General features: G+C 43.4%; 1 protein-coding gene across 42 annotated transcripts in view; it reads left to right on the top strand.

The window, feature by feature from the left end:
* The window catches only part of Srpk2 (serine/arginine-rich protein specific kinase 2), a 181,287-nt gene that overhangs the window by 153,309 nt on the left and 15,848 nt on the right, over window positions 1-12,130 (top strand). For 28 of the 42 annotated variants that reach the window (NM_001359176.1, NM_001359173.1, NM_001359172.1 and 25 more), the window contains 4 exons: window positions 3,272-3,437; window positions 4,519-4,544; window positions 5,589-5,838; window positions 6,719-7,186. In NM_001359176.1, the coding sequence (NP_001346105.1) occupies window positions 3,272-3,437; window positions 4,519-4,544; window positions 5,589-5,838; window positions 6,719-7,186 (910 nt within the window). The remainder of the gene's footprint in view (window positions 1-3,271; window positions 3,438-4,518; window positions 4,545-5,588; window positions 5,839-6,718; window positions 7,187-12,130) is intronic. The other 14 variants (NM_001359175.1, XM_030254328.1, XM_017320772.2 and 11 more) reach the window with 2 other exon arrangements.

The raw sequence follows: 12,130 nt of genomic DNA, 5'->3' as shown, positions 1-12,130 counted from the left end.
TGTCTCACACCTATACCCATATACGTGTGCGCACCTGTGTGCTACTGCACATGAGCACACACCCTGAATTCCCACCTCCTCTGAAAAATAAAGAAGTGGAAGTTTATTTTAAGCACCTTGTCTGATAACAGTGAGTAGATATTTGAGGAACAGGTTAAGTCCCAAGGTTGAGTTGTTTTCATTGCCTGTGCGGGGGTGGGGGTGGGGGTCTCTTTAATGACTACTGACTCCTTCTCAGTACATGGGTGAGAACATCAGGGAAGCAACTTACATTGGTTGCCTTTTAAATTTATTCCTTGATAAGTTTATATATGTATACTTTTATAATGCATATTGATAATATCCACCTCCCATTCTCTGCTTACCCACTTCCTGTGCCCTCTGTAACCCTTCTTCCCAACACATCTGCCTTCTATGCTCATGTTTTAAAACAACAACAACAACTACTATTAAGTTTAATTAGGGTTGCTTGTATGTGCATAGGTGTGGGGGATTTAATGGGTAATAGGCACCTTACCAGTGGCTTTGCCACTGAAGAGAAATTACTTCAGCTCCCCCAATAGCCGTCCCACTGCGGATGACTTAACATGCCTATTTCTGTCCATGCTGGGATGCTGTGGGGTTACGGGCATAACTGAGTTTCAGTTGTTGTGAGGTCAGAAGTCCAGAGAACAGTGCTACAGGGCAGTGGTGCCACACGCCTTTAATCCCAGCACTCGGGAGGTAGAGGCAGGTAGATTTCTGAGTTCGAGGCCAGCCTGGTGTACAGAGTAAGTTCCAGGACAGCCATGGCTACACAGAGAAACCCTTTCTCAAAAAAAACAACTCTGCTTAGATTTTCCAGCTAAGACTTTTGCCCCTTTCACTTTGTAATACTGTTGCACTGTCTCTGAGAACTATTTTGCTAGGTATTTAAGATAGAGAGAAACATTGCTTTTGCAACCATTTCCCAGTATTGTAATTAAAAAAATAAGATTTGTTCTTATTTGCTTTGTTTGGATTTATTCTATTTATATTATGCGTATGTGTGTACAGTGCCCATAGAGGACACAAAAGAACACTAGATGCCCAGACCTGTACTTAAGTAGGTGACTGTGTTGTGTGCTTGGCACTGACCCTAGGTCTGCTTTCAGGGTGATGCATGCATGCTCTTAAGTGCTGAGCTGTGTCTTCAGCTGGACATTACACTACTTATCTCTTGTAAACAAGGAGCCTGAATGGTGGTGGGGCTACTTATTGAGAGTTTCTGATTCTTGGAAACATTTTCAAACTAGATTTTGATTTTTGGAAATTATTTTAAGGATTCTTCTTCAGTGGGGATAATTCCAGAAAATATGGGCTTTACCTTCATGTCAGCTGGCACTAGATAAGCTTTGGTTTGTCCTAAATATTTTTATTCAGATTTGTTTTTTTTATTAAAGTTGGGGTTTTATGAAGCCCAGGGCAACTGTGGACTCAATAAGTAGCTGAGAATGCTTAATTCCTGGGGTTCCTGCCTCTAACTCCTGAGTGTTGTCAATCCAGGAGAACAGAACCGCACCCAGCTGAGTTTTTAAAATATTGTAGTGTTGATGAGAAACTAAGAGTATTTTTTATTTAAATAAAATCTTCCCTTTTCTGCATCATTGAAAATAAACATAAGGTTCAAGGTTTGCTTGAACTCAAAAGTTCAAGACTAGCCTGGGCAACATAGTGAGGCCCCGCCTCAGAAACACAAAAACAAGCAAAAACAAAAACAAATCTGAAAAGCAGCCAAACCCAACAGTAATGAAATACAGCTTCATACCCAATAGAGAAGATTTAAAAAAAAAAAAAGTTTTGGATGAGCATGAAGGAAATTAGAATTATACATAGCTTGTACTGTACACTGGTTCTACCAGTGTGGTAATATGTCATTTCCTTATAAGGCTAATTGTAGTTGCCATATAGCCCAGAATCTCTCCCCTAAGATTGTAACCATGAAAAGCAAGAAGGGAATGACCACAAGGCTTGCATGTGAAGCCAAGGAGCATAAACAAGGAGTTGAGATTCCTACTGAGCACATGAATAGAGAAAATGCCATTTGGAGGCTGGGGCTCAGTGTCAGGAGTACTTGCTGCTTTTGCAGAGAACCTGAGTTTGTTTCCCAGCACCTACATGCTGTCTAATGACCATCTTTTAACTCCGGTCACATAAGTGCTGCCACATTCATACATGTAGGCAAGACACACACATACTAAAATCATAATAATAAATCTTTAAAGAGTGCCATGTGTCTGTACAGGGGATATTTTTTAGCAATAAGGGAAGTAAACAGCTGTTGTGTGCTACCCAACATGAGCCTCAGTCATGATGCCAGTTAAAAACGGGCATCGGGGCTAGGGTGGCCTTTTATACATTAGGCTGCTGACACTTGGAACTCGGGCCCTTAGATACAAAAGGCCAGTGTGCTGATGTGTGTCTATAATTCTAGCACTATGAGGCAGACAAAGAAAGTTCCCTGAGGCTTGCTGGGCAGTCATTCTAACCAAATTGGTGAATTCCAGGTTCAGTAAGAAAAACCAGTATTTTTTATTTAAAAAAAAAAAGTGGGGAGGAGGGTGGGAGCTATTGAGGAGTCCACCTGCTGTTGACATCTGTTCACTCACATGCACAGAAATGCATGTACATTGGACATGTTTACTCAAACACACACAGAGACCATGCTATATGAGTCAGGCACATAGCTTAATGGTTAGGACTGTCCGAGTTGGAGGAAGATGGGAAGCCACTCCTCATGCCTGTGGGATTTCTTTATGGAGTGATGCAAATGTTCTAAATTATATCATAGTTCTGTGATATCATATCAATAAACATGTTAATGTATTTGATATTTTAAAAGATGCATTCATTTTTATTTTCTATGTATAAATGTTTGCCTGTGTGGGGTATACGCACTGTGTGTGCCTTGCGCCTGCAGTGATGAGAAAGTGACATTGGATGCACTGGAACTGAGCTTAGAGACAGTTGTAAGATACACGTGAACCTAAGTTCTCTAAGAGCTCTGAAGCCCTGGGTTTACTTCATATAAAATTCTTATCAAAGGCATTACATCTATAAGCATAACTGAATTCTAAAGTAATGCACATTGGTTGCCTGTGAAGAGATTCCATTTCTTAAAGTCAGTGTTTATCTGTGCCTATAAAATTGTATTCCATTTTACATATGGAAAGATTGCATATTTTATGAGTAAATAAATTACAAAATAAAGTACTAATAGGTCCTTTCTTTGATTTTATTTTACTCTGATCAGGTCCTTCAAGGGTTAGATTATCTACACAGTAAGTGCAAGATAATTCACACCGACATAAAGCCGGAAAACATCTTGATGTGTGTGGATGACGCTTACGTGAGAAGAATGGCAGCCGAAGCCACGGAGTGGCAGAAAGCAGGTGCTCCTCCTCCCTCTGGGTCTGCAGGTGAGGGGTCCGAGCCCTCATTGCTTCAGTCTGCTTGGGGGCTGGGAGCTTTTAAAGCCGGGCAGGGACGGCGTGAGTCCGATGTGTGCGTACACATTAGGAACCTTTTCTCAAGAGTTTGGATGTGGAAATGACTTTTGCTTAAGATGGTGTTTGAGTTCATCCTTTTAGCTCTTTGTTGTTGCCCTGTATGAATTCTTAGCTGTTGCTTCATTACATAGGAGCATGTTCTTGTGTGGTCCAAGTCTCTGGAGAATATATGATAGCTTTCTTATAGCCTACCTTCAGTCTTCTGATTTTGTTTTTTTGTTTTTTTTTTTCTGATTTAGGTTTCATAACAATATTTTCTTTTCTTAAACTAAAGTAGATGCCTCCACCTCAGTTTAGCCGACACATTTGATATCAGCCGTGGACGCTCTAGGGTGGGGGGCGCGGAAGGGGAGCAGGGACTTAAGCTTTAGCTTAGTTTCTCTTGCGAGGGTGACAGGAGTCACTGGGGAGACTGGAATGTTGGTTGTGCTCCCCTCTGACTGACAGGGCTCCAGAGAGGTGCTGTCACCTCACCTGGAGTGTCATTGTGATGTTATCATATCAGCTCATGCAACCAAAGTCATGAAGCTTCTGATGCTTGCCCTGCTGAATTCTAGAGCCATTGCACAGTGTGCTGTGCTATGTGAGTTCATTTCCTGTGTGGTGCTTTCCCAGTAGTTTTCAAACACGACTGTGCAGCTTCTCATTTAACATGTTCATTGCCTCGTTTGCAGAACATGTTTGGGTCTGTGACTGATGGGTAAACTCTTGCATTTCCTTTTCTTTTTCCGTTGTGCTCAGTTTGCCAGTGCTCTGAGAGAGGCTGTTTGCAAGGAAAGTGGCGCGAGGGCTTAGCTTCCTGTGGCCTGGAATTGCACAGTCTGTTTGAATTGCACAAACTTTTCCTAGGTTCCTATCTTTAGCAATCTCTAAGGTTCAAGTTTTTCAAAGCTGGGTAGTTATTAAAACAGTATTATTTCATTTTGCAAATCAAATTACCCAAAGGTGCCTGTTTTCCTCTGAATACCCATTCTGTTTTATTTTGTTTTAGTGAGTACGGCTCCACAGCAAAAACCTGTAAGTATTCACATGTCTATTCAGCATGTCAGAAGGAACTGCTCACTCTTGAGCTTCACAAATTATGTAGAAAATATTATAACCTTCATTAATTTAGAAGTGGGCATGTTTGTAAATGCTCTGTGTCATCAGAAAACCCTCATGACTTCCTGCCGTGGATGGGAATAGTCATGCTGCTGCAAAGCCAGGCTCCTCCTGGGCTCTCGAGGCTGCTGTTGGCCAAGTCTGTGAATTGCAAGGTTTTAGTTCAAGTTTAAAATATAAGTGTTCCAGACTCTTTTTTAAATGACTTCTTCTTGGCCTTCAAGTATCCTGTTTTGCCAAAAAACCATTTTAATCTTTTATAGCCAGCTGTTTAAGTAAGAATGAGCACCATCAATTCTGTGATCCTGTCGAATCACTGAGCAGTTGGCTCGGAGGAGTAGTTCCAAGTGTGGTGAATTGTTACTTGTGTAGCTCTCCCCTGGACTTTGGGGTTGGGTTATGGCCTCTGAAGCTTGGCAGGCACTCGTTGCTAGGCTTTCTGAGACTTATGGCTGTAGCTTGAGGCTGACAAAACTGTGGCTTTTCCTTTTTTTGATTTTGATTTTTTTTTTTATATTATCTGCTTATTTCTGAAAGTTCATGGTATATTGGCTGTTGTTCACAGCTTGGTATCAGAGCCAAACTCAGATATAGTGCTGTTGGCACCCGTCTTGGCAGGTGTTTGTTTTTATTGTTAAGGAATAAAAATGACCCGATATAGTCAGCAGCAAGGATTGCTTGCAAGAGAAGATTCTCGCTCAAAGCCAGGTGTTTCACCATGCTCATCTCCTAGACTTTTCTCCTAGAAGTTAGGGAGGGTACTAACAGTCTGAGCCCAGCCCTCCCCTAAGGTGGCTCTTCTGGCTGGGTTAGTGAGCATAACTGTGTAGGTTGTAGGAAAGCACAGTTGGATTCACTATGTTACCAATACTTGAACTCCTGAATAGTGTTTTAAAGAGTGCTTTTCTGACCCATGGCATCACACTTCCACCTGACCCACACTTTCTTACCATGTTGTAGATAGGAAAAATATCTAAAAACAAAAAGAAAAAGCTGAAAAAGAAACAGAAGAGACAGGCTGAGTTGCTGGAGAAACGCCTACAGGAGATTGAGGAATTGGAGCGAGAAGCCGAAAGGAAAATCCTAGAGGAGAACATCACCTCTGCAGAAGCTTCCGGGGAGCAGCAGGATGGAGAGTACCAGCCGGAGGTGACACTGAAAGCAGCCGACTTAGAGGACACAACTGAGGAAGAGACAGCAAAGGATAATGGTCAGTACAGCTCGGAGCAGGAGGGAGGGCTGCTGGGTGTGTGGGAGCTGCACACAGGGCTCATCTCTGAGCCACAGAGTGCCTTAGAGCATCTGAGCTGCCACCGCCATTGGCACTAAGGACGGCTTTCTTGAGCTTCTCGGTGGAGATGGGGGCAGCAAAATATCTGCCAGGTGGATGCCAACATCTCAAAGTAGGCTTTGAGAGGGAAGGAGGATGTCTGAGAAACGTGTTAGTGCTGTGATGACCCTTTCTTCATTTTGTGATTAACCTTTTCCTAACTTTAATGCAGCACAGCTCTTATTCTAAAATGGCAGAAGAAAGGGTTAATGGCTGGAAAAATGGATCAGTAGTCTTGCAGAGGAACCAAGCTTGGTTCCCAGTACTAACAGTGTCAGGCTGTTCATAGCCACTTACAACTCCAGCTGTAAGGGGGTTCACACACTAAAGATCAGGTACAGTAAACATCTTCAAAAAAGAAAAAGAAGGGCTTGAAGTGAAAGTCCAGTTTTACTTGTAATTCCCCCTACCCCCCAGAGCTAACTTGTTCCTGATGAGAGGGCTCATTATTAAATGAGCAGAAACAAGATTTAGAAAGCTCCCTTGCCTTGGCAAACAAAAGACATGTTCTGAGGTCCGTTAGAAGTGGCTCCTAGCCAGGTGTGGTGCATGTGCAGGCCTTTGATCCTGGCACTTAGGAGGCAGAGACCGCCAGATCTCTGAGTTTGAGGACAGCCAGAGCTACACAGAGAAACCCTGTCTCAAAAAAAAAAAAACAACTAGAAAAGTATAAAAAAACGGGTCTCTTGGTATGAGGCCTAACTAGAACTACTTTGAAAGGAGAGCCATGACTCTTGATCTTACTCTCATCTTCTTTAAGGTGAAGTTGAAGACCAGGAAGAGAAAGAAGATGCAGAGAAGGAGAACGCGGAGAAGGATGAAGATGATGTTGAACAGGAACTTGCAAACTTAGACCCTACCTGGGTGGAGTCCCCGAAAGCCAATGGCCATATTGAAAATGGCCCGTTCTCACTGGAGCAGCAGCTGGAGGATGAAGAGGACGATGAAGATGACTGTGCAAATCCCGAGGAGTATAACCTCGATGAGCCAAATGCAGAGAGTGATTACACGTATAGCAGCTCCTATGAACAATTCAATGGTGAATTGCCAAATGGACAACATAAGACTTCAGAGTTTCCCACACCGTTGTTTTCTGGGCCCTTAGAACCTGTGGCCTGTGGCTCTGTGATTTCAGAGGGATCGCCACTTACCGAGCAGGAGGAAAGCAGTCCCTCCCATGACAGAAGCAGGACAGTTTCAGCCTCTAGTACTGGAGATTTGCCAAAAAGTAAGTGCCCTTTTGCATCTTTGTCTGCTTGCTCTGCTTGCTCTTTGGCAGACACTGTGAAGGGAGTGAGAGGGCAAGAGAAACCCTTACATTTTAATGCTTGTATATTCAAGAGAAAATACAATGCTTTAGACTATATCTGTCCTTTAGGCTTGCTCTTACTCTCTGAAATCCTATCCCTGGGCTTTCTTTATTTATTGTATATTTATTGAATGACATCATAGTTAAAATGCATTGCACCATTACCAAACTCATACCTTTCTAGACACCAATCCTCTTCTGGCTGGTAGTAGTAGTTTTGGGTTTTCTTTCTCTCTAAGGGAACACCTGTCTGCTTTCAGCTATACCAAGAGAGAACTTGTGTTTTATTAGATAGTTGACCTTGTTTATACAATTCTCCTTCCTTCCTTCCTTCCTTCCTTCCTTCCTTCCTTCCTTCCTTCCTTCCTTCCTTCCTTCCTTCCTTCCTTTCTTTCTTTCTCTTAAATATTTATTTATTATATATGTAAGTACACTGTAGCTGTCTTCAGACACTTCAGAAGAGGGAGTCAGATCTCATTAAGAATGGTTGTGAGGGGCTGGAGAGATGGCTCAGCGGTTACAAAGCACCGACTGTTCTTCCAGAGGTCCTGAGTTCAATTCCCAGCAACCACATGGTGGCTCACAAACATCTGTAATGGGATCTGGTGTGTCTGAAGACAGCTACAGTGTACTCATATATACATTAAATAAATAATTCTTAAAAAAAAAAAAAAAAAAAAGAATAGTTGTGAGCCACCATGTGGTTGCTGGGAATTGAACTCAGGACCTTCAGAAGAGCAGTCAGTGCCCTTAACCTCTGAGCCATCTCTCCAGCCCCAAATCCTGCTTTCTTTTTGTTTGTTTTGTTTTGTTTTGTTTTTTGTTTGTTTTTATAAACAGGGTTTCTCTGTGTAGCCCTGTCTCTCCTGGAGCTCACTCTGTAGACCATGCTGGCCTCAAACTCAGATCTGCCTGCCTCGACTTCCCAAGTGCTGGGATTAAAGGTATGTTACACATCTGTGTGTTTAAAACTGAAAAGAGCCGGGCGGTGGTGGCACATGCCTTTAATCCCAGCACTTGGGAGGCAGAGGTGGTAGATTTCTGAGTTCAAGGCCAGCCTGGTCTACAGAGTGAGTTCCAAGACAGCCAGGGTGACACAGAGAAGCCCTGTCTTAAAAAACCAAAAAAAAAAAAAAAAGTATGTGCATCGGTGTTTTGCCTGCATGTGTGTCTGTATGAGGACGTCAGATGCCCTGGAACTGGAATTACTGACAGTTGGAGCTGCTGTGTGGGTCCTGGGAATTGAATCCAGGTCCTCTAGAAGAACAGTAGATGCTCTCAACACTGAGACACCTCTCCAGTCCCAGAAAGAAATCCTCAGAGAGAGAGAGAATGAGAATTAATTTATAATTGTAATGAGTGAGTGAGGAAGTGCTATCTAACTTAGGCAATCTAAAATTCTAGTGCAGAGAGATTGCAGTCCTCATCATTTTCATGTAAAGAATGCTTGGGCACTGTGAGAGGTGAACTTATCTGTTGATCGGCAGGATGCTGTGTAGTTGCCTTGCCTGCTTTATCTTGGCAGAAGTAAGTGGACAACAACTCATGCTTGGGCTCTACTGTCTCCCCCGAGAGCCCTGGGCTTTCTTTTGCTGTTCAAGCTTGCTCTGCAGTCCCTTTGGGAAGTTACACATCTTACGTGTGCATTACCCTGGTTTCTGTTCTTACCTTATGCTTGGTGTGCTGAACTCTTCCTGTGTGCCCATGATTTCCATTGGCTTCCCTGGCATTGCTGGTTCAGTCCCTGTGTGGTCTAACTACTGAGTCCTAGCAGCAAGTGAATCCTGAGCAGGAAATGGAGTGAGCTGTGGTATGAGCTGCTGTGGGTGAAGCAGCAGTGTGCAGGGCCTCTCTGGGTCTTAGCTTCCACACTGCTGTCGTGAGTTGATTGTCATTGGCACTCTTCTTCTTTTCTATCATAGGCCCTGAGTTGTAGTTTTTGTCAGATGACAAGCCTGGCAAGTGAGAACCTTAGTTGAGGAATTGCTTTCATCAAGTAGGCCTGTAGGCATGGCTGTGGACGTGTTCTTAATGACTGATGTAAGATGGCTCACCTCACTGTGGGTGGTACCACCCCTGGGCAGGTGGTTCTGGCTGTATAAGAAAGGAAGTTAGGTAAACCATAGGGAAGAATTCAGTAAGAAGCATTCCTCTGTGGTCTTTGTTTCAGTTTCTGCCTCTGGGTTCCTGCTTGAGTCCCTTCCCTGATGTCCTTCAGTTGTGGTATATGATGTGGAAGTATTAGCCAAGTAACCGCTTTCCTCTTCCAAGTTGGTTTGATCAGTGTTTTATTGCAGCAATAGAAAGCAGTCTAGGGTCTGCCAGCCCTTGCTCAAAACAGGCCCCTCTTTGCTCTGGCCCTGAGGCACAGGCCTTGCTTGGCTCTATTGCTTCAGAAGCTTGTTGTTTCTATATTGTTCCTAGCTGCCTTCCTGACTTCTTCCAAATCACCCTTCCAGCTTGCTGCTAGAGTTTTAAATCACACTCATTAGATAAATTCCCTTGTTCCTAATTCTTCACAGCTCTTCTTGGGGCCCAGCAGTCCTTTCTACAGTGGTACATGTGCTTATGGGCAACAGAACAGTCAAGTGAGGTACTTAAATGAATTATTAGGAAACCTCTGAAAGTCTAGCTCAATAGGTACCTATATATCCTCCACTTATATTTAGTATTAACGTTTTAACATGGTATATGTTTTATATAGAAACTGCATGCCATAGATAGTAGGATACTTAAATTTAAGTTAATTTAAAGTAAATATTTAAATAAATACTTAAGCATTTATCATCAGAGGAATGAACTAAGGATGATTTTGTTACTCAACCCAGTCCTTACTAAGCTTTCCTCTTTAGTTTGAAAATTGTCTTTTATTTTCCCTGACCCAGGGTATGATAGAGCAGTGAACGACCGGTCTGGGAAGCAAGCTTTGGTGTGAGTTTGTGTTGTCTTTGCTATTATAGAGAACAGTAGCCAGGGGTGAATTACGTTGTTTGAAGAACTTAGATGCCAAGGTGACAAGATGTAGACTCTGAAGTTATTTGGTGGCCCGTGAAGGATGAGATGGGATTTGTCTTATGTCATTGGCTGCTAGAGCAGCTAGCAGAAGTTTCTTGACTCATGACATTAGAAGATGTCCCAGAGCAGAATGGTCTTGTTAGTGTGCCTGCTTGGCCCATGTGGAGCCCTCACTTTACAGTCTTCTCAGTCAGTCCTGGTTAGGCTGCCATGGTATGGACCTTGTGTTTTAGGTCTTGATCCTTACATATGTATCCTTCCAAATACATACCTATCATCTTCTCCCTGCTCCCCAGATGATGGAACTAGCTTCTGTCTCCCATATAGCATATGAGACTCTGAGCATCCCTCCTTGGATGCTGAGCTATCCAGCCGGCTTCCTGACAGCATGAGATGCCCTGTACCCCGCAGGCTGGTGGGCTCTTTCAAGTGTTACAGGTTATTCTTGACTGTAGATACCGTTCTATGTAGCACCTAGCTCCTGCCTGGAACTTCTCCTTGTGCTTCCTTCTAGTGACACCTTCCCAGGCATTTTTCTCACCTGATGACCTGATTCAGTCCCCAGAACACGCAGAGATTTGTGTGACCTCCATGCAAGTGCGGTGCCCCTCCCTCCACAGCATATAAATGTGACAAGCAAAAGCAGATTTTCAACATTCGCTCATAGCCATCTCTCTTCTTAGTTCTGTTGTTCTTTTAGGTGTATCTAGTTTTCTGACATGTTACATGAATTGCTTGTGTGCTTACAGTATTGTTTGTGTTTTTCCCCCTCCCTCTTTCCTTCCCTCCTTTTTAGTTTTTCAAGATAGGGTTTCTCTGTATGTTTCTGGATGGTCTAGAATTTAGAGCTCTGCCTGCCTCTGCCTCCCTAGTGCTAGGATTAAAGGTGTGCACGTCCACACCTAGCTCTTATTGCCTGCATTGCCAACCAGGGCATGACATGAGTTTCCTAATTTGAGTGTGTCTTTTTCTTGACATATGTCACCAAAGTGGCATATTGAAGGGGTTTGGGAAGTGTTTGTCCAAGGAATGGGTGAGGTGTTGTCCTTAACTGTCCTAGTTCTGCCCCTCATCTGGATAGAGAGGCTGCTGGTGCCTGTGGTTTAGGGTGTTCAAGTGCTTCCTAAAATAAACCCTGCCACTTTTATTCATGCTCTAGTGGAAGCAGAGAAAAGTTACTGGCTTGTCATTCTGGAAGGGAAAGATTGACCGTAGGTCATTTGTTGCTATGACAGGTCACCATGGGGGTGACTTAATCTAAGGAGGCAGTCTGGTTTCAGGCACACTTAGAATGATTGTGCAGCAGGCTTGAGTATATCTGTGTTCACATGGGCTTTTTGAGTGTTTCTATAGTCACGGCCCTCCTCGCACCCTGATCCCGGCAGCACACATTGAGAAAGGAAATCACTGCGTGAGCAGATTCTGTTTCACGTCTGCACCTGTCTGGCCCAAGTTGATCCATAAGCTGAGGTCAGACATGAACTGACCAGACTATCGACTTCAGAGCCACCCCAGGGTTCCTTAGAGGTTCAGGTTCAGGTCCTGTTAGCCCTCCTGCAGTCTGCACTGCTGTTAGCAAAGGTAACTTTACTTCTTGTGTGGGATCTACCAGCACTATGGTTCCTCAGTTTCAGAATACCCTGAAAGAGGCTTAGTGCCCATAGGCAGCAACTCGACATGAACAAAAAGATCCTCAACAAGGGCATTAATGTAGTACATTGAGCTGGATTTTCTGTTTAATCCCTAAATTCCATTTCAATATGACCAAAACTGTAAGTGTGTAGGATTGTGAAGATGAGTGTAGTTGCAGTGTAGTTACAGCTTAACTGAGAGTTTCCCTAAAGCTGT

The sequence above is a fragment of the Mus musculus genome, chromosome 5 (assembly GCF_000001635.26).
Source record: "Mus musculus strain C57BL/6J chromosome 5, GRCm38.p6 C57BL/6J".
In the NCBI taxonomy this organism is placed as follows: domain Eukaryota; kingdom Metazoa; phylum Chordata; class Mammalia; order Rodentia; family Muridae; genus Mus; species Mus musculus.
This window is presented reverse-complemented; position numbering and strand designations above follow the sequence as displayed.